Source organism: Ambystoma mexicanum, chromosome 14, assembly GCF_040938575.1.
Source record: "Ambystoma mexicanum isolate Mex_15411 chromosome 14, UKY_AmexF1_1, whole genome shotgun sequence".
Taxonomy (NCBI): domain Eukaryota; kingdom Metazoa; phylum Chordata; class Amphibia; order Caudata; family Ambystomatidae; genus Ambystoma; species Ambystoma mexicanum.
Genome location: NC_090940.1, coordinates 114,903,495 through 114,925,286, shown reverse-complemented (window position 1 = coordinate 114,925,286; position 21,792 = coordinate 114,903,495). Strand labels below are relative to the sequence as shown.

The following is a 21,792-nucleotide window of genomic DNA, read 5'->3' as shown; positions in this document are numbered from 1 at the left end:
ATCCGGGCCGTCCGTTTACTTCACACCCGAGAAGGAAGTCCTGTACGCAACCCGGTGTTCCGTGTCCAGGCATTTCAACAGTGATGCTTGGTACACCCATGTGGCTACGTTTTCTTCCCCAGTTAGTTGCCTGACATTTTTAGCACTGTCCTGCTAGTGCGCTTTACTTGGGGAGCCCCCTCCCCCTGCCATACATCCAGCTAATCTAACATTGGGCTCTTTCATCCCAGTTTCTATAGATCTGGACCACTTTCTCGGCGGTACGGAGGGGCATTTACCCTTTCCAGCGTACCGGCCGCACGCCCGATTCTACCGCATTGGTTCCGAATCAATCAGTGGCAGCCCTCTAAAGTAGGCTTGTGAGCCACAATCAGTTTCAAGCTGACTCTTTTCGGCATGATATTTCTGCCTCTAGCATTTTATTTTTAAAACACATGTTATCTAGTTACCAATTTTCGATGCATATTTACAAACGTTTATTTTCACTCTACCCGTCCAGGTTGGAAATTCAGTCAGACTCATGCTGACGTGCTGGCCTCTCGCTTTGTTTTAATCTGATGTACACCACGGCCGTACACCTTTCTCCTATGCAAGCAACAAATGGGTCCCCATTCCAGTAGTAAGCCGGCTCATTCTCCTCACGAGTCTGCTTTTACTGTCTTGCCTTTTCCCTTTCTCGGTTGACTGTTGCAGTTCTCTTTATTTCATTTATCCGGGCCGTCCATTTACTCCCCACCCGGTACTGATGTCCTGTACGCAGCCTGGCGTTCCGTGTCCAGGCATTTCAAAGGCGATCCTTGGCACCCCCATGTGGCTACTTTATTTTCCCCAAAGTTAGTTTCCTGACATTTTTAGCACTCTCGTGCTAGTGCGCTTTACTGGGGCACCTCCCCGCCCCCTTACCCCTTTGGCTCGTGAGCCAATATCAGTTTCAAGCGGACTCTTTCCGGCATGAAATTTCTGCTGCTAGCATTTTATTTTTTTTATTTTTTTTTTATTTTTTACACATGGCATCTAGTAAGCAATTTTCTATGCATATCTAAACATGTTTATTTTCACACTACCCCTCCAGGATGGAAATTCCATCAGACACATGCTGGCCTCTCGCTTAGTTCTAATCTGATGTACGCCACGGCTGTACACCTTTATTTTCTCTTATGCAAACAACAAATGGGTCCTCATTCCAATGGTAAGCCGGCCCATTCTCCTCACTCTTGGCAGTTTTCCCATTGATCTCCAATCACTAGTTTTCCCCTATGCCTGCGGTCCTTTAGCTGCTGCACTCTTGTTTTACCTCTGGCAACCTCTTACTAGGTGCTTTCTTTGAGGCTCAAGCGGTGCCCCCATTTATCTGCACTACTCAATGGTTCATCGGGCATGCCCGCGTCTGGAGTGATTGGCACAATGTGTTACTCCCCTCTCTCTATGGGGATTAGTTTTCTCTGACTGCTGTGTCTTTATACACTTGGGTCAATATTGTAGCAATTATTCTGCATTTTGCTAAACTGAGAGTATGTTCCATTTACGTTTTATAGGGTCCAGAACGGATTCTTGGTCCTGAAGAAGGCGGCTTGTACCTTTCCACACTGCCATAACGCCACAGGTATTCATATATCCCTGGCGTCAACCCTAGACATCTGTCTACTATTCATGCTTGTTTATGTAGGACTTTAGATCTGTATATGTTCGTTTATGTATTGCCCTCACGGGCATCTGACTCACACCTATGCTGATTTATTACATGTGTAGTCATATTGTCCTCACCGATTACTGCAGGTTACCAATTGACATTTGTTCTTTTTTCTTTCCTGTTTCTTGAGTGCCTATTTGAATTAATGAAATAAATCATTGATTTGACTCTTTTTCTAACTACCTTGCAGTGGATTTAAATCATTTACTGTTTGTTCATACAGCTCAGTCTGAAAGCCAAGTATCTGAACACTAAAATTATGTGATTTATATCCATGTAGCACCACATGATGTAAATTACTTTGCGATTCAGTCATTTAAATAACTCCTGATGGTAACATCTATTTCGTTTGGAGGAACCCTTCTGGGGCTCACTGTCTGGTGCAGCCTCTGCACTGTAGCTATGCAGCACTCTGTTGACTCCCGCCAGGACAAAACCACGTGAAATTGGGAGACAAGGACGCCATGGGGTGCAGATGGACTGATGTTGTTCAACCTTTCTGGTCATGGTCTTCTGCCGCTGGACCGGAGTGCCGCTCTCCAAATTGGCAATAACAACTGGGCTGCTTCTCGTTCGTTGCTCTTGCCCGCTGCAATGGTGGGAATATGAAACCAAATCCTGACACAGACTTTCGGCTGGATGCAATGCTGGGGACTGGCACAGTAAGCCCTGTATTTCGGCAGCCATACGACAAATTAGCAAATTACCAGCGCGCACCTTTTTTCTTGTTATTTTTTTACCGTCTGGGTGTGGGGAAAACTTGCGGGGGCAGTGTCCCAGAGGAGCTGCACCCCTCTCAGCAGCGCGAGCATCTCACCAGAGTCCTCTACCATCCACTGTAAACCTTGTCACAAATGAAATAATGAAAGCCGGACCGTTGTCGGTAAGTACATGAATGCTTTATTGTCCTAGGTCCAGTACTCGTCCAGGGATTATGAGACGGGAGGAAAGGTAGAGAGACGGAGACACAAGTATAAACATAGGACACTGGATTCCCCACACCCACCCAGCCAGCCTCTCTCACTCAAGTCCCAACCGTCCCTTTGGAATTTAGAAACCTCTAAATTCCAGACACCAGAAGCTCTGACATCACCCCATCAACACGCAGGTGTCATTGCAACAAAATCCATTTTAACAGCTACCAAATCTGTTATCGAAAATCATTTCTGACTCATGTGTCCTATTGATCTTCCACCAAACTGTCCATAAATGGTGAACAGGAACCCCTACACATGTGTCAATATACAATACCTCCTATGTTCCCCCCCTCCCCCCATCAAAAAGTCAGATAATCTTTCATAAAACTAAATCCACTTCAAATTAATCCAGTTTGTAGGTTTATTTTCCTCGAGTCTGGTGTAACGCCTTTATTTCTCAAAAGAGGTACAATTCTTTGTTCACCATTATACTTAAACAATAGGACAGCTGTTGCCTAGTTACTAACAAATGCACACAACCAGTCTATATATCAACCCAATTTCCGACCTCAGGCGGACATTAATTCTGCTGTTTAGCTAACAGATATGACACTTCTCAACAATTTCATGGGCTCTGATGAGAGAGATCGAGTCAAAGGTGAGACAGACAGACAAGACCTGACAGCCGGTCTGTTTGGTCTGACGGACCAGACAAGCAGACCAGAGAGAGCGAAACAGACAGACGAGAGTGGGGAGAGAGAGAGAGAGAGTGTGGAGAGAGAGAAAGAGAGAGAGAGAGAGAGAGAGAGGAGAGTAGAGAGAGTAGAGAGTAGAGAGTAGAGAGAGAAGAGGAGAAGAGGGGAAGAGAGAAAAAAAAGAGTGAAACAGAAGAAAAAGTGAAAGAAAACAGAGAAAGTATACAGCACACATCTAAATATGGGGTGACTTATGCAAGCCATAGCCTACCAGGCTAGGTAATAATATCAAAACGTGCATATTTTTCTTTTTATTCTTTGAGTTACAGGGACGAGGATATAATGACACTGATAAACCTATTCTGGAAGACATTTTTTTCTTCTTTTATAACGCCACCAACATTTCAGAAATATTAGAAGTGTATATTAATAATTGCTGGTGTCAAATACATTGAGGAAAATAAAATCCCTTCCCCCTTAACACATACTCAATGAATACCCTTGTCTGAAGGTGGTTTATAGAAGGTTTTTATAATATGGAAAGGGTCAGAAGTAGCCTGCAATAGACAGAGGAAAAAAAAATAAAAATAAGGAAGAGGGGGAAAAAATAAAGAGCCAAAGAGGAGGAAAAAAAAGAAAGACCGAATAAGAGGGGGAAAAAAGGAGGGGGGAGGGAAATGTATGGCATTTATGTTATGCCCAAACCCAGGGGTATCACAGCATTTGTTACAGACAGTAAGTTAATCAGTGACCGTAAAAACAGTAAGACAGTAATTGCAGAAACAGAACTTAGCCGTATTCATCAAAAAGCCAAAATTTGGCTCGTTTTTTAAATTTATTGTAGAATTGTTCATATCTGATGAAAGATGGTAGAGGTTTCCAAAGGGTGGGGGTGGAAACCACAAGGGTGGAGCCTCCTGCCCTTTTGCTTTTGTAGCAGGGAGTGACAAGAGAGGCTGGCACTGGATCTTAGGGTGCAACTAGGTATATTCCGAGTGACGCAGTCAATGAGATAAGGTGGAGCTTCCAGGGGAAGTGTTTTAAAGAGAATCAGTGCTTTAATGGGCAGCCAGTGGGCATCTCGTATGCAGGCAGAGAGTTGGTCACTATGTTTTAACCCAAAGGCGGTTCATAGAGCTTTGTTTTGTAGAAGCTGCAGTTTGGATAGGTTAGAGGCTGATGTGCCCAGGAGGCGCGCATTGCAATAGTCCAGTTTGGCGAGGATTAGCGTGTGTGCGTGTCAAGCAGTTATTAGGTGATTGTCTACACAGGGATTTAAGTCTGTTGGTTTACGTCGTAGAGGAAGATAGCGTGTTGATTTGTCTGGACATTGTTAGTTCAGCGTCCAGATAAACTCCCAGTGTTCTCACTTGTTTAAGGACTGGGATGGCCACGTCACCAATGCAGATGGTAGATTAGCTGTTGTCAAGTGATTTTAGTGGAGAGGGTGAGCCCACAATGAGGAGCTCTGTTTTGACATAATTTAAACAGAGGCTATGTGTGCCGATCTAGTTTTGAATGGTGCTGAATATTGTCCATTGTGGTGGTGTCCTGTGAATACTGGCCAGTGGTGGGGATGAGAACTTGGGTGTCATCAGCAAAGTTTGTGTAGGTGATACCCAGTGAGTCCAAGAGATCAAAGAGGAGTTCAGTATAGGTATTGTACAGTATGGGAGAGAGGCAGGAGCATTGGCGGATTCAGAGTGGCAACGGGATGGGGTCAGCTGCTGCTTCTCCAATGAAGAATCCGGTTGTGCGATCAGAGAGGAAGGACTGAATCCAGGAGGTGGCTTCTGGTGAGAAGTGAAAATTGCGACTGAGATTTAGGCACAGTTTTTCATGGTCAACTAGGTCAATTGCTGCAGAAAAGTCTAGAAGCAGTAACATGCTAAGCTTTCCGGAGTCACGTATGCGGTCCATCTGGATGTTTAAGTCCAGAAGGGTGGTTTCCATGCTGTGTTTAGGGCAGAAACCAGATTGTCTAGAGCCAAGAAGGTGGTTGAACTCAAGGAAGGATTGGATTCGCGAGTACGCTACACAATCTATTATCTTCAATTGGAAGGGGACTGTGGTAATAGGACGATAGTTGTTTGGAACAAGAAGGTAGAGTGTGGATATCTTTAGGAGGAAGGTGTTCCATGCCGCTTTTATGTTTGCTGGGACAAGGTTGGTAGAGAAGGAGGCGTTAATGAAGTCTGTGATAACGGGAGCAAAAGTGGGGGCACATAGTTTAACTTTACCATTAGGGTTTTAGGGCGAGGATGGTGGACAGCACCTGTTCTTGAGATACTTTGTTGAACTCGAATGGGGGAGTGCCAGGAGGGAAGACAGATTTGTTGCGAACATGGTCGCTAGCTGGGGGAGGTTTGGTTGCGAGGGAGTCACTTTTGGCTTTAATTTCGGTTAGGAGGGAGTCAAACTGTTTGAGCTAGTGCATTTTGAATGACCGTGCATCATGCTTTGTCAGCCTGGCCGGTTGGAGTATTCAAGATGGGCGACTCCAGTTCTCCAAGTATAGAAAAACGTTCTTTGGTGTTCGAGCTAGCATTGGAAATACGTACATTGTAGGAATCCTTTCTATACTCCATGACTGCTGCTCTGTAGGTTTTGGAGGCTGTGTCTAGAGCTTTGCCATTGGGAGTGGAGGGATTATTTTCATACAAATGCTCAAAGGCTCTTTTTGTGTGGTGTAGGCTAATGAGTTCTTTATCAATCCACATGTTTTCTTGTTTTCTTGTTTTCAGTTAGGATACCGTGGGAGTCTAATGTGAGTTGCAGGCAAGAGTGGTAGAAGCTGGAAATGTTGTGTGGACCGGCATTGGTGTAGTTGTGCTTTACCAGTAGATAAATGTACTGTTCATAAAGTCTTAAGACATTACCACAAGGTCACAATTTCCTGCAAGACCAAAAAAGGTCACCACAAGAGCTTCTGGGCTTGGAGGAGACTGGTTTGGGTATTCTTACAAGCTCAACTATTGGTGTGTTTTCCAACTGCCGACAACAGACTTTGGCAGTTAACAAGGGGCACTGCAAATGCTCATGTCTATCAGCAGGGCCAGTGCAGGGAAGAGATAAACAATGCTTCCGGGCGAGAGAGGACAAGGTTCAAAACCGTGTGCGGGTGGCCAAAGAGGAAGGTATATAGGTCTAGTGCACAGGGTCCAGGGGAATGAGGAAGCATGGCATCCACCCACCGGGTGTTTCAGGCCATTAAAGGTTGCAATCAAATGTTGTCTATCAGTTTAGTGCCGTTCGGTTTGTCCCCAGAAGGAGCACTCAAACCATCAGGTGGCTGGAAACTGCCAGTGTCCGGCTGCATTCTTACAGCTATCCCATGGCCCTTCCACAGGTATCACAAGAGGCGTTGCTAAGGCGAGGGGTTGGAGGCGCTATAGCCACGGTCCTTTTGGTTATAGCCCCGGATAGAAGCTCAGAGGCTACAACCAAAAGGCTAGCTAGCCTTGGGTCCTGACATTAGCATAGCCCTGGATCTTTTCCAGACCTAGCAACACCCCTGGGTATCGCCATTTGTTTTTGGTGCACATGGGGTGAGAATAGCCATCACTCCTGCATTGGGGGGGGGGGGGGCAGAGTCGGGAGTACAGGGCCAGTAACTGCTTCGGGCAAATGGACTCTCCTGAGCTCAGGCTGGCAGGCCAACATCGGCCCTGTAAGCCCCCAAAAACAGGGACGACAGCTTATCAGAACATAGGCTGTCAGGGTCCCAGAGCCGATACTTCCCTAATAAAAGACATAAAAGTATAACATGTGTGTGTGTGTCAAATGTTATATTGAGATGTTGCTCTGCAGCAAATAGTTTGAGAAAGAGGTCTTTGCTTAAAAAATGCACCTCTTTTATACTTTACCTGCAACGTTAAAGGAATATTTCCTTTCGGGTTATTTTTTTGTGCGTTGATTTTCTGAAAAGCAATTGTTCATTTGTCCTGTGTGCTTTCTTGGTTTAGGAAAGGACAGCGGATTGATTTGCATTGTTCACTATGAGGACAGTGCCCCCCCAAAAAACAAAAAGAAAACGTATGCCCTGGACAGGTCTCTGGAATGTAAGATGAAAGCCATAGGCCCAACTACACAAAACCTTCTGCTCTCGTTAAGCTATGTAGGGCTGAAGAACAGGAACCAGTATCATCTACAGCTCAAGGCAATGGGAAAAGGTGTACTCACGGTAACCAGCTCTCTGTGACTTTGAAATCGCTGAAGACTTCTTGAACTTTGTCCTCTACTTTCTCCTAATACGGGAAGCAATTGGGATGAGGGGGAAAAAAAACACGAAGAACATGTGAGATTGTGCTCCAATGTCGGCTGTAATCAAACATCTGAGGTGTGAAGGGATGCAAAAAGTTAAAATAAAGGTTTTGAAAACAATAATGACATCAAGGGAGTGAGGATAACTTTTGCATCACGCAGCAAGCAGACCAGTGACATTCTGGTGTAACCTGATGCACCGAAGCTGATGCATGGTGTGAAGGTAGTAGTAGGTCTGACCTCCTCCCCCCCTATCCACCACCCCATCTTTTAAGTTTGAGATTGGACACACCCTACTGTTTGAAAAGAAAAAGAGAAAAAAGAAAAAGGGAGGCAGGTTTGCACTGAAATCAGTATCATATTGTGAGCTTCTGGAGGTTGATGTAGACTCCCAAAAATACAGGTGATCAGAGACTTGTCATGAATCAGCAAATGGTTAGTAATGTATAACTCTGAAGATCGAATTGTACGTAAGGCATGAATAGGGTGGTAACAAGCCAGGGCAGACAATCCATTGAGATGTTTCATTATCATTCTAGTAACGATTCCCCGGACAAAGAAGGAAACATGTTCCATGCGTGTAACCACTTTGTGAGGGGAAACGAACAGCATCTCCGTCTATAGCCAATTTGTATGTGGGTCGAGGGGCTTTATTTCCCATGGATGTTCACTAGCTATTTAAATGCTATAAAAAGAAGCAGGATCCATGGGCATTCATTAAAAAGTTGGCCACCGTGCCTGCAAAGTGGCAGTCTGCATTGATGCCTATTCGCTGGGCAAGGTGGTAAAAGACCAGGGCACTAAATGGATTCCTGTGCCACTCTCCTGTCCAGAATGGCACAAAATCAAAATCCACCAATGTGGAGAAGGTGGGGGTCTGCGTTTGGAAATCAAGCGACTTATGGTCAGTGCAGCATGTGCTGTGAGGATCCCAAATCCACAGGGTTGAAATAAGGAGAGATATAGTCGCACATGGGACAGTCCGGCAATTAGTTAGCTGAGGATAGGGGGCAGATAAGTGGTTTCAAGATCAATTATTTCTTCTCAGGTGACTTAGTGCATATTTATGAAAATGTCGGTTATTCCAGATGTAACAAGTTGGGACAGGGCCCAATCAATATTGATATCAAGTTCCAAAGCTCTACACAGGTTTTGTGCACAAGAAGAATGCACCTCTTCGGGACTATAAATGGTTCAGGGTGCTGGTGTCCCTAGGTCCATATGTGCGTGCCTTCTGGTGTGTCCAGATTAGTAGGACACTGTGTGGCTCAGACACTACCAGGGATGGACTATGGATGTGGTCACCTCTGTGGAAATTAATATACACTCAAAATGACCTAGGGCCTCAATATACTACAGCTACATATGGGGGGATTTAGGCAATCTATGAACAACTGGGCTATGTGACAATATCAAAAGCATGCATATTTCTCCTTCTATGCTTTCGGTAAAAATGTAACGGAATGGTCAGAGGATGCAAAGACATTTATAAACACATTTCATGAAGACATCATTTTTCTTTCTTCACAGAGCCACTAAAATTTCAAAATCAAAAGGGTATATTCATTGATTGTTAAATACATGGAAGAAAATAACATTTCTCCCCTTGGTAGCCCATACCCAAGGAATACCCTTGCTCCAAAGTGGTTAGTAGAAGGTGTCTTCATAATATGGAAAGTGTCCGAAGTAGCCTGCAAATACACAGCTAGTGGCAGATTTATCAGAAGTTCACTTCCTTTTTAGATCTGACCATTTATAATAACAGACTGATGAAAACTAATCCCAAGCTAACAATTTTCCAAACATGCACATTTGCTGTGCAATAAAGCATACTATTTATTTTGAAATGTTTTTATTGGCATTTAATATTTACAGTTATATTACGGACCATTACACTCCTGGTTTGAAACAATCTTGAGTTGCATATCACTTATGCCATATTAGTTATGAGCAATATTGAACTGTGAACGGAACAAACAAGAGGGATAAAAGGGGGAAAGGAAACAAAGAAATAAAAGTGATAACAGTGACTGTCTCTTGGTCTCCGAGTTATTGTGGGCTTTGCTTGTGGAGGCGAACCCCTGTCTCTATTCCGTTGGGCTCTGAATGGTCTTTGAGGTGCGCGGAGGGGGGGTGGCTCGTGCAGGCTGGATGCGACAGTGTACAAACTTGGCCATTGCAACATTTGTGGGTGGTTGATTCAGGGAGGTTTATAGGTCGACGAGAAGATCATGTCTCTCAGAAGGATCTTCCAGGCCTCAAGTGTGGAGCTCGAGTCTTCGCCTCCCCGATTGCTTCCCTCCTCCCATGCTCCAGTTTCTGCTATCGTCCATCTTTCCATCTCCCTAATCCAAGGTTCATACCTGGGGCCTGCTGGGGATTTCCAGGCCATTGCGATCATTCTTTTTATCAGTACACATGCTATGTCCATTAGTTTCATCAAGTGTTTGATCTTGCTTAGCCTCGGGTAGGTGCCTAAGAGGCATTCTTTCGGTGTCCATTCATATGTCTCCAGGCCAGCTTTCCTGCACGTCTGTTCAGCAGCGAACCATAGTCTCTGAGATTTAGGGCAGGTCCAAAACATGTGGATCATGTCAGCGTGGTCGGAGGGGCACCATGGGCACATCGGGCTGACTTTGTCATTGAAGGCGGATATTCTATGTGGGGTCATGTAGGTCCTATATAAGACATTGAGCTGTATTAGCCTGAACCTGGCGTTCCTGGATATCTCCTTCGGGTATGCTAGGGCTCTAGACCATTCTCCCTCCGTGATTTCGGTCCCTAGGTCAGATTCCCAATTCTCTTTCAAGCGTGTACTCCTTGGGTTCGATCGGTCGTTTATTTGGGTATATAGTCTTGATGTTGGTTTCCAACCGTCGCTGACTCCGTGCATCTCTTGGATCAGGGCGTGTGTTTCGGGTTCCTCAGGCCACGCATTCCATTTCTTCTTGGCAATAGATTTAACCTTTTGGTACCATAGGTAGTGGCACGGGGCGAGCCCCTCGTTTCCCTGTAGTGATTCAAAGTCTCTGAATTGCCCTTCGTCAAACATGTCCCCCCACGTGTAGACACCACAGTTCTCCCATCTTCTCATTATTGGTAGGTCATCGGGGGCTCCACATACGTCAGCAAGAATGGGAATCTCGGGTGAGTATGGGTGCTTCAAGCCCAGCATAGATCTAGTCCTTTTCCACACCTGTCGACCCACCTGCACAATTATGGGCGGGTCAGGGGGCCCTATTTTGTTGTTCCATATTAGCTCTTTAGGATGCAAGGGTGAGGTCAGCTGGCAGAGAAGGTTCGTCTCAGCCGTGGGCTCATCGCTCAGCCATTTGGCGACATGTGTTAGTTGTGCCGCCAGATAATATCCCTGGAAATCGGGTAGTTGGATTCCTCCAGCGGAGTAGGGAAGTGTGAGGATGTTCAGAGTAATCCTGTGCCTGGTTCGTCCCCAAAGAAAGTCTCGGATCAGGGATTCTAGCTTCCTGAAGAAGGATGGAGGAATGTAGTATATTATGTTGGTGAAGTAATAAAGGAATCTAGGTAGAATTATCATTTTAGATATTGCAGCTCTGCCCATCATTGATAGTGGTAGTTTTGTCCAGAATTTGATGGAGTTCCGTACCCCCGATAATGCGGCTTCAGTGTTGCATTCGTGAGTGGAGATTGGTGTATGCTTTATGGTGATGCCTAGGTAGCGGAAGGACTCAGTTTGCCACTGAATCCCAATCTCAGGTAGCTCCTCTGTACTCTTCCTCCTAAGGCCAGCCAAAGGGAAGGCGGACGATTTCTGTCGACTGAACTTTATGCCTGAGTATCTCGAAAAATTATCTAAGATGTCTAGGGCTATCGGGGCATTTGTCTGGGGGTCTCGAAGGTATAGAAGAACATCATCTGCGTACAAGGAAATGATGTTGTCCGTACCACCAATACTTATGCCCGCATCGAACAGCTGTTTCCTGAAATAAATTGCTACTGGTTCAAGGCCTAGTATATATAGCATTGGCGAGAGCGGGCATCCCTGTCTGGTTCCCCTCTGAATAGCCCAGGCTTCCGACACCAAGCCCCCTGTCTTGACTCTTGCCACTGGGTTACTGTAAAGGACCTTGACCCATCGGATGAAGTATTCACCCAGTCCAAACTCCCTCAGGGTTTCGGTTAGCCACTCCCAGTAGATCGAGTCGAAGGCCTTGATGGCATCGAGCGAGAGGACTGCCAGGTCTTCTTTGTATTCCTCTGTCTGTGCCATTATGTGCTGAAGCCTTCTCAAATTGGCTGTAGTGTTGCGTCCGGGGACAAAACCACACTGGTCCTCATGTACCAGGGAGTCTATAACCTTTGAGAGCCTTTTAGCGAGTATGGTCGTGAGAATTTTGCTATCATAATTTAGGAGCGCAAGTGGGCGATATGAGTCACATTTTTCAGGTGGTTTTCCTGGCTTGAGCATCGGTACTATGAGGGTCTCTCTCATGGTGGCTGGCAGCGTGCCTGTCTCGAATGCCTCCGCGTAGACTTCGTGTAGTATGGGAGAGAGAATCTTTTCATATGTCTTGTAGAACTCGGGGGTAAGGCCATCAGTCCCAGGGGTCTTGCTTGTGGAGAGGGACCCAATCGCGTCGGTGATGTCTTCGATCGTAATTACCTCTCCTAGCATATTTCTTTGCTCGGGGGCCAGTTTAGGTAGGTCTACTTCTTCGAGGGTGTCTCTTATGTCTGACTCGGGTATAAGGTCGCTGTGAGCATATAGTTCCGCATAGAAGTCAGTGAAGGCCTTGTTTATTGCTTGTTGTGTTCTGTGGCTTGTGCCGTTGCTGTCTCTGATCTCTGTAAGGGCCTGCTTCGGATGTTCCTTCCGGCACAACCAGGCTAGTATCCTGCCTGGTTTATCCGCCTCTTTATGGGCTTTCATGGTGCGGGTGGAGAAGTCAAACTTCGAGAGCCTTTCCCATGCTGTTCTGCATTCCTCCCTAATTTCTCTCAACCTGCTCTCTGTCTCAATTGTGGGGGGGGGGGGAGTTGCTTTCGAGGTGCTTGACCTTTTCCTCCTTGGCCTCCAGTTCCCTCCTCAATTGTTTCCTGATTCCACCCGCCTCAGCAATCACCTCTCCCCTCGTCACCACCTTCATTGCCTCCCAGAGAGTACTCCATTTCACTACTGATCCCTTATTGATCTCTATATACTCCTCTAGTTTCTCAGCCAGGTGGTCCTTAAATGCCGGGTCAGATAGTGTCTCCACTGGCATACGCCACGTTGGGATAGGAGGTAGGGGGGGTCACAGGCTGAATTGCACTAATAGTGGGGAGTGATCTGAGATTGATCTGCCCAGGTACTCTGCGGACTCGACCTGGGGGGTCAGTTCGTCGTTTATGAAGAGGTAGTCTATCCTGGTGTGCAGATTATGGGGGGCAGAGTAGAATGAATATGATCTGTCTGTGGGGTGAAGGTCTCGCCAGGTATCCGTCATGTGCAGGTCTTCAATTGTTCTGTGGAGGGCCAGCGCAGGGAGATTATTGTTTGGGCGTGGTGTGGTGGATCTATCCAATTCCACATTAATGACGCAGTTGAAGTCGCCTCCCCACAGGAGGCTATGGTCTCTGTGGAGCGCAAGTTTAGCGCACATCTCCTTGAGGAAAGAGGGTATACCATGCTGGGGGAAGTACGAGTTTACTATGCATATGCGGGTGCCCTCCAGCATGCCCCATAGCAGCAAGTACCTGCCTTCGGTATCCTGCTCCATCCCAAGCTGTTGGAATGGTGTGTCTGGGCTCACCCACGTATACACACCTCTTGCATACTTCGAGTATGATGATCCGTAGCCTTGGCCCCCCCAGTAGTTTGGTAGCTTATTTGCAGAGTCGGCCGAGAGGTGTGTTTCTTGTAGGAGTGCGATTGATACTTTCTTCCTCTTTAGATAGGAGTGTATTCGATTTCTCCTAAGGTAGGACCCCAGCCCTCTGACGTTCCATGTGATTACTCTAAGTTTTGGTGCCATTGCTTGGTTGTGTTTGTTATTGAGGAGGGGTTCACGACCACTTCGGGATTTCTCAGCTTGTTATTGTGAGCCATGATCTGTCCAGAATGAGTGGAGTGATTAGTTCCTGTGGTGAGGTTTGGATTCGGTTCCATTTGGGCGGATGTTCTCGGAGTAAGGACAGTCAGAACGATGACAACATGTGTGAAACAATTAAAACTTGTGCACCCAGCGACTGACACAACGGTGGAGTGCTCAGGTGCTCCCGCGCTGCCTGTCCCAATCCGGGTGTCTGGCGCGGGTAGGTGTGTGCTGGCAACTGGCCTGCACTGGTTTTTCGTGGGGTCGAGGTCTTCGTCCATGCGTGGGAGAACGGGCGAGCCCCGCAGTCTTTTAGCAGCTCACATAGTAGTTTTGCTTCTTGAGATTAGAGTTCCCTGCCCTCTCAGGCTGCTGTAGAAGGGTATAAGCGTCTGTGTCGGGGCGTGCAGCCCTCATCTTTAGGTACCTTCGTTGAGTTTCCCGTGTGGGGATTCCATAGGGATATCAGCCAGGTTATTGTGCTCCATCCACATGTTAGCCGCAGCTGGAGTCTCGAGAAATATTGATTTTCCTTTGTAGATTACCTTCAACCTGGAGGGATATAGGAGCATATATTTTAGGTCTAGTTTCCTCAGCCTGGCCTTAACCGGGACAAAGGAGTTCCTCGCTCTCTGGACCGCCTGGGTATAATCTGGGTATATCGTGATTCTCGAGTTGCCTCGAATTATCTCTCCTCCCTCCCTTGAAAACTTCAGGATCACCTCCAGGTCTCGGAAATTGAGGACCTTCGCTATGATGGGGCGAGGGTAGGAGCCTGGGGGTGGTTTCTTCTGGAGCAATCTGTGTGCTCTCTCTATGGAGAAACCCTGCGAGAGGTTCTCCGCTCCGATCTCTTGTTGGATTAAGGATTCCACGAAGGTCGTCGGGTCAGCAGTCTCTGTCCCCTCCGGTATGCCCAGTATCCTAATGTTGCTGCGTCTAGCGCGACCCTCCGCTTCCTCGGACCTCGCCTCCAGCAGGGTCACTTTACGTTTAAGCTCTGCCAGTTCTGATTTCATGGCTGCCGATTCAGTCGCCATATCCTCTTGATGGGACTCCACAGCGGTGACACGTTCAGCTAGGTTGCGAGCGTCTTGCCTTATCAGCTGGATGTCAGCTTTTACTTCCCCAATCTTTGTGTCTATGAATGATTTTAGGGCCTCAATCGCCCCTAGCAGCTGGTCATGCTTGGTGTCCGGGTTGTCTCGTGTTGCTGAGTTATCTGTTGAGGTCTGGGCGATGGGGTGAGATTTCGCCGTGACAAAAGGATCTAGGGTGGCATTTTTGGTTTTGTTTCTTGCTGCCGCCATGATGGGCTGTTACAGTTCTGGTTGGGGGCGCAAGGGGATTCCCGTCGGGGCAGGCGGCCTCTCTGCTTGGTTTAATTTCGGTGGGACATGGAGGTTCGGGGATAACGGACCCCGTGTGGTTCGAGATTCGGGCGCGCCACGGGTGTGGGCGCCCTGCCTTCAGTGGGACAGGAGAGGACAAAAGAGGTCCGGGTCCTACCGGGAGACAGCGATGTCCAATGAGGTTAGCTAGGGAGAGTGCAGGAGTCGGGGGTTCGGTGGGAGCCGCCTGGGGTGGGCAGGCAAGGTCCCGCAACCCCGTGAGAGAGTCGCCGGGCCCGGACCGCCGGGAAGGCCTCACCTGTGAACGTAGTTTGGGTGGGTCTGGAACCAGTTCGAGGAGTGTAGGTCTGCGTTGGTGGGGGGGTCCGTTCCCCGGAGAATAGGCGGTCCGAGTCAGGAATGCAGTAGGTGGTGAAGGTCCAGTAGCTCCGACTCGGCGGCCCCCCCTACAGTCGCGCTCCGGCTTCGTTGGCGGTGTGTCGGTGGATCGGCAGGGTCTTGTAGTGGTCCTCGCCCCGGGACGGTAGGGGCAGTGATAGAGGCGCTTGGAGGGCTGGAATCTGGTCCCCGCAGGGTGTGCGCTCCCTGTCCCGCTCCGGGGTCGCTCCGAGAACGTCAAGTCGTCATGGCCGCCATCTTGGAAGTCTCTTATGGGAGAGAGGGGGAGCCCGACCGGAGCGTCTCAGCGGGTCCCGGCTCTCCGTTTTTTGTCAGGGCAAGAAGTCGGGTGGAGCCAATCGCCCGATTTACGGCTGCACCAAAGGCTAGGCGCCGCAGAGGAGCCGAGACGCTCAAAACGGGAAGCGATCCCGCGCCTCGGCCAGACCCCGTGCACCTCACACAGGGGGCCGGGGGAGGTCGGGGCGAAGCGTCGGAGAAGCTCCCTGACCTCCGATTTCTGTCGGAGCAAGTCGTAGGGTGCAGCTAATCGCCTGATGTACAGCTGCACCGAAGGATGGTCTGATTTGTTGGGTTTTCGGTACCCAGAACAGGATCGGACTGCGCGGCTCGGCCGGAGCTCACGGGAACCGCGTCCTCACACCATGGACATCAGGCCACGCCCCGTGCAATAAAGCATACTATAATTAAACAATACTTACAATCATCTCTGTAAAGTTCATAATGCATTTATTTATTGGAAAATGCTTTATAAGTTTAGCTCACTTCAGGAAGATCAAAACAATCAGTTTTGTTCTGAATCACAACAAAATATTCATGAACCAACATTACTTTAATATTCATGTTAACAGAACTATTAGGAGCATAGATTTTGGGGGTTCACTCTTTCTCTAAGCATATGAAGTCGTCTAGCGACTTCACGAGATGGGTTGTCTTGCTAAAAAAAATGTAAATGAAATTGCTAGTTCATAAATACAGTAATAGTAGTATGATCTACAATAATTGTGTTCGAATTTCTACATTTCCAGAGGAATTGGTTTAATAGTAACATTATGCAATCAGGGGTAGAGACTTCAAGTTGCAAGCTACTAGGCAGCGAAAAAGTCAACCACCTCAATTCGAACCTTTCACATATGACACCACTTCTTAAATCACCAAAAGAGCTAATAATCACTAGCCAATGGATAATGCAAATTTTGAGCACTGATTCAATTATAAATTAAATGTACGAGAAAGTGTATTTATCAAGCAAACAGATGAATAGCCAGTAAGAATAATAAAGCAGCCCAAGGGCAATATTGTGTGAACTCTAAAACAGACAGATTCATGTGTGCACAAGTGCATTTGAAAACATGTCATTGTTTATTTTTTTTAAAATCATCTTAAATATGTACCTGCTCTCAATCATTGACGTGCAAAGTTTGATCAAACTTTGGGATGAAGAGGAGCAAGGAAACTAGAGTTCTCCCAGTACACATTGATGTTTTTCATACCCAGGCACCACCTCACAAATTGCTTGTATATATTCCTTCAAACTGAGGGGGCAGACCCTCAGGTTTGGGGGAGTGAGTGGTGGTTCTAATAGGGGCCCGCAATGCACGGTTTAGCAAAATTGAAACAATTGCAAATAAATGTGCACGGTATGCTGGCTGTGAGAGTTACTCTTCGAGGGGGAATTGACAGGGAATATGATCATAATCAATCTGTACTGGAATCCCCCGTGTTCTGTCCTTGCCTTGGTTCCGGAAAATCTTCCTCCATATTGACAGATATTAAATCTAGATTTCAGCATGATTAAATTTTACTGGCAGGGACTTAAATGTTTACTATTGCCCTAATCTTCATATGCGCAGAGAGAACTCATTAGGAAGAAGTAATGGCAACATCTGCAAATCATTTGAGGATTGGAATGTAATGGTAGCCAATGGAAACATCAGCCGCAATAAGATTCCTCAGAATACTTGGAAAGGTACAAAGTCGTCTTCCGTTATCGACTAGGTAGTTCTGTCATTTGACCGATTTAACCTGTGCAAAAAATTTGAAGAAAAAAAAAGACCTAGGTTTGAGTGATCATAATCTGTTAATAGCCTCCCTTCGAATTAAAACATCTGAACCAGAAAGAAGAATCTTGCCTTAATGTTGAGGTTAATCAAAAAAATAACAGAATAATCTCCTATAATAAAAAGGGGTAGAGACTTAAATAGGAAGCTTCGGGTGAACACAGATGTAAGTACTGATGATGAATTGAGAAAACTATGCTCTCCTATATCCTTTATGGACTTCCTGTGGGACCTTGATTGGGCCCTTGATGCGCCTGCTATTAGAAAGAACATGGGAACTCATTGCCATAATCATATCTAGGACGAGGAAACTTCCCTTCGAAAAAGAAAAACTTATGAAGATCCATTAGTGCATTGGAGAGGCAGAACTTGCCTATTATAGATTTTAGAAGGGGTAAAAGAGCCTTTCTAAGTGATTTTAGAACCGTGTCTAGGCCCTGCAGTTCTAAATCGTAATCATCAGGATGGACAAATCATGGTAGCACTACTAAATCTAGGGAATTCCAGGAACTTCTGGGAATTAATCAATCGTCATCAAATTACCCAAACAGATATTCAGGGAAGTGCAGTGCCGCTACTACGGTAGTATATTTACGTAAGAAAAATTCAGTGTGGACAGATGTACCTTATGGAACCCCCTGGAATCTCAACCTTGACTTAGAGACCATTCAATATCTTATTCTCCACTCTTCTAACTCTAGGGCACTCTGTCCTAACAGACTTAATAATAAGATCTTAAAAATTGATGGCTTGACCTGGGCAGATCTTTTATTGGTCTTGTTTAATAACATCTTAAGAACTCAGACTGTCCCAGAATCTTGGAAAACAGCCATCATCATACCAATATATAAAAAAGTAGACCGGACTGCTGCCATCAACCATCGCTCCATCACCTGGCTAAATGCAGATAATATAAGCCCACAGAAGATTTTATTAAGAGATCTGGAGAACTGGGCAGAGACAAAAGGTATCCTGACTAAATATCAGATTGGCTTTTGAAAAGGGCCATCTACCTCGCTGAATGGGACAATTATGAACATTGTCAAGGAAGTAGGAAGGTTCGGCAACCAGTCTATGGAGTCTGGATAGATCTGTCCAAAGCCTTTGATCCCATTAATAGAAACGGGTTATGGGCTAAACTAAAAAAGTGGGGGATTCCGCTTAATTTGTTGGCTATCGTGATTCACCTCCATGAAAGAACGACCATCCAAATAAGGCTTGCGTGGCTTGGACACCTGTCAAAAACAATATCAAAAGGAAAAAGGAGTAAGACAATGATGCATTCTTGCTCCCTGTCTTTTCAATCTATAGCTAGTGGATTTGGCAGAGTCCTTGATGTTGCAGGCCCTTGCGAGTCCTAGAGTTGGTAAATGCTCCATTAATCGTTTGGCCTATGCCGACGACATAGTGCTGCTGGACTGCACGCCCAGGGGTTTACAGCGCTTGTTGACTGCCTTTGAACACTATTCCCATTGTAACAATCTGGAAATAAATCCTAATAAAAAACAAAGATCCTGTTTTTTTGTAATCCTATGTAAAAGATCTGTAGCTATGGATGGAAACTAGAGGGTTATACGCTAATCATGACTAGGGATCTAATATACTTGGGGTTTTCGAATAAGATCCAATGACTCAAAATCATGGGAGATTGCTATGGGAGATTGCTATGGAAGGGAAAGTGAATCAGTTTGTTTGCCAGATGAAAAAAAAAAATGCTGCACTCCTTTTGTAAGTTCTCCCTTTATCATTGACAATTGTTCGTCTCAGATATGAGCTTGGACTCCAGTTTTTAAGAGCTCATGTAGACTGGAGGCCGATATCACTTTACAGATGATCATCATACCTAGGGAAAACTAACTTTACAGCGATATAGGAGATAACTTAATACTAGGTCAGAGCGAAATATTAAGGGATTTGAAGATCCAGGCCTATAGGATTTTGGAAACCTACATTATGACAGAGGAAACTTTGATGGGGAATCCCATGAAACTGAAATAAATAGTAATGAGAATGGATTGGATTAACTCTAAAGAAAGCTTTTGTGACCAGAAGCCGTTTAGGTCTTTCCCTGTTGTAGTTAAGCCAAGTGGCTATATTCTCCATCTGCAACATTTTCCTGACCTCAAGGTGAGAAATGACTATTTGAGATTCAGGTTAAAAGCTAATCCTAACTAACGAGATCCCAACTTTTCGTAGCAAAGACCATACTGTTGATACAAATTGTAATCTATGCAAAGAGGATGTACTATAAACTCTGAGAAATCCATTAACAGTATGCCAAGCTACAAAATCATAGAGATAATACTTTTACCGTTTTGTGGGAAATACGATTTGGCTGGATACAAAAGACTTTTGGATGAGAATATCTGCTGGCCATGAGATATTTCTGACAGTAGAACTGGTGCAATTTTAGAAGGAATTGGGAATCATATAAATGTGAATAGTGTGAATGTAAGATTGAAGGAAAAATTATTACTTTTTTTGTTTAAAGTATGTTAGTTATGTTTTAAGTTAAACTGTATCGTTTTAATGTATCTATGTGAAAAGTAAATTTTGACTAAACAAAAACATTTTTTTTTAAAACAATTTAGGTAACTATGTAAATAACTATGATATTTTAAAGTAGTGAACTCTGGAATCTTTGCTTAAATACCAAAAATTCTTCTCTACACATTACACTTTATAGAATACTAGTGTACAGGCTCGTGTACATGGGCCAAAGTGTAGGTTTTCATTAACACAGTAGGACCGTTGTATATCCTAAACCTACAGCTCCCTCTAGCGGTGACAACAGGTGAAGCTACTGCATCAGGCAAACATACACCTGGCCTTTTATTATATTGTTAATTTAGATGGTTAAAAGTGTTAAGAACATTGCAAGTAAATGTAAATAAGATGCATTTTAATGTGGTTTTAATTGGACATTTTCGGATTTAAATGTTTTTATGATGCACATTTGTCAAAAGTCTTATTGTACTAATCACAAAAAACAAAATAAAGAAACATTAGGACACATCTATATGACAATGGGGTCATAAATAAGAGATACAAATTGTAGGTTTGCATTTTATGTAGCAGTTAGATTTGTGCAACACTATATACTAGCTCCTCGTTCCCCAGTGGTTGCTCCTGGTAACCGGTTACTGCTGGATACTGTGAGAAACCTGAGGGCGTCCTCACATCTATTCCCATGGGACACTCTGCGTATGTCGCTCTTGGATCCTGACCCTGTGGGCGGAGAAGCGAGGGAGGGCCACATCAGTGGAGGGTTCTTGGGGAATGGGAACATAGTATCCTTCGGTGAGACGTGGCATATCCCCTCCCCATTTTGTGATGAACCCTTAGTAACAAAAGCCTTTGTGGGATATTGTTAGCACATTCCCTTTGGTCAGAATAACAGCAGGAGAAATGACAAACCTTGAAGACCCAGAAGGAGGATGTGAGAGAAAAAGGGACCCCACAGGCGAGACATGGTATCCCCCTTTTCCGATTGACAAACCCAATCCTGACCCAACCTTTATGGGCCATTATAAGTCAGTTCCCTTCATTTCTCCACCACTGACAATTGACAGTACTGGGACGAAGAAAGAGAAATGAGGATTATGCTCTTTTACCACTCTAGTACTGGGACGAGGAAGAGGCCGACGGTAGGGGAAGTCAAGCATGTCCCTTTAATTGTGGTCAGGCAAAGTGGAACAATCATCCACACCTGCAGCCCGTTACAGGACTGCAGGTGTATAAATGGAGCCCAACCCAGTGGGGAATTGGAATGACAGAAGGGCAAGGAGGTTGGTGCAGTAAGCAGAGGACCCTCCAACCTGACATGGAAGTGGGGACTCCCTGGAGCAGAGTGGAAAAGGTGAAGGAAGCCATGCTGAAAGGTTGGCACATGCTCATTTCCCTGTGGCAGAGGACCACCACAGGAGTGTCTGAGAAGTACATCTGGAACCTCAACACTGAAGAGATTAAGTAGGACGTGATCCACGCAGCAGAATCAACTTTCGAAACGACCAGCGAGTTCCTAGAAATAGAGAAACCCGGTGCACGTGTGTGACCTTGAACGTTTCTTGAAATACTTTGTGTCAGAGTGTTCGCGTGTAGAGAGATGCACGTTTTCAAAGGTCTCGGAACATTGAATGGCTCATTAAAGGCAAAAACAAATATACTTGACAATTACTTAACAAAAAGGAAAGAGTGCTGACATGTGGCAAAGCACATGTTTCGAAAGTCGCTGAACAATCTAAAGTTAAACGAACACTTATATTTGTGAACTATTAAATAAAGGGAAAGTGGCAAGAAACACGTTTTCTATCAAAACATTGAAATATTTAAAGTGAAACAAACAATTATTGAAACACAAAAT

At 45.5% G+C, this 21,792-nt stretch overlaps 1 protein-coding gene across 1 annotated transcript in view; it reads right to left on the bottom strand.

Moving 5' to 3' along the window:
• FNTB (farnesyltransferase, CAAX box, subunit beta) overlaps window positions 1–21,792 on the bottom strand; it is a 501,476-nt gene that overhangs the window by 439,256 nt on the left and 40,428 nt on the right. The window contains exon 2 of the mRNA XM_069638668.1: window positions 7,485–7,549. Coding sequence (XP_069494769.1) covers window positions 7,485–7,549 — 65 coding nt within the window. The remainder of the gene's footprint in view (window positions 1–7,484; window positions 7,550–21,792) is intronic.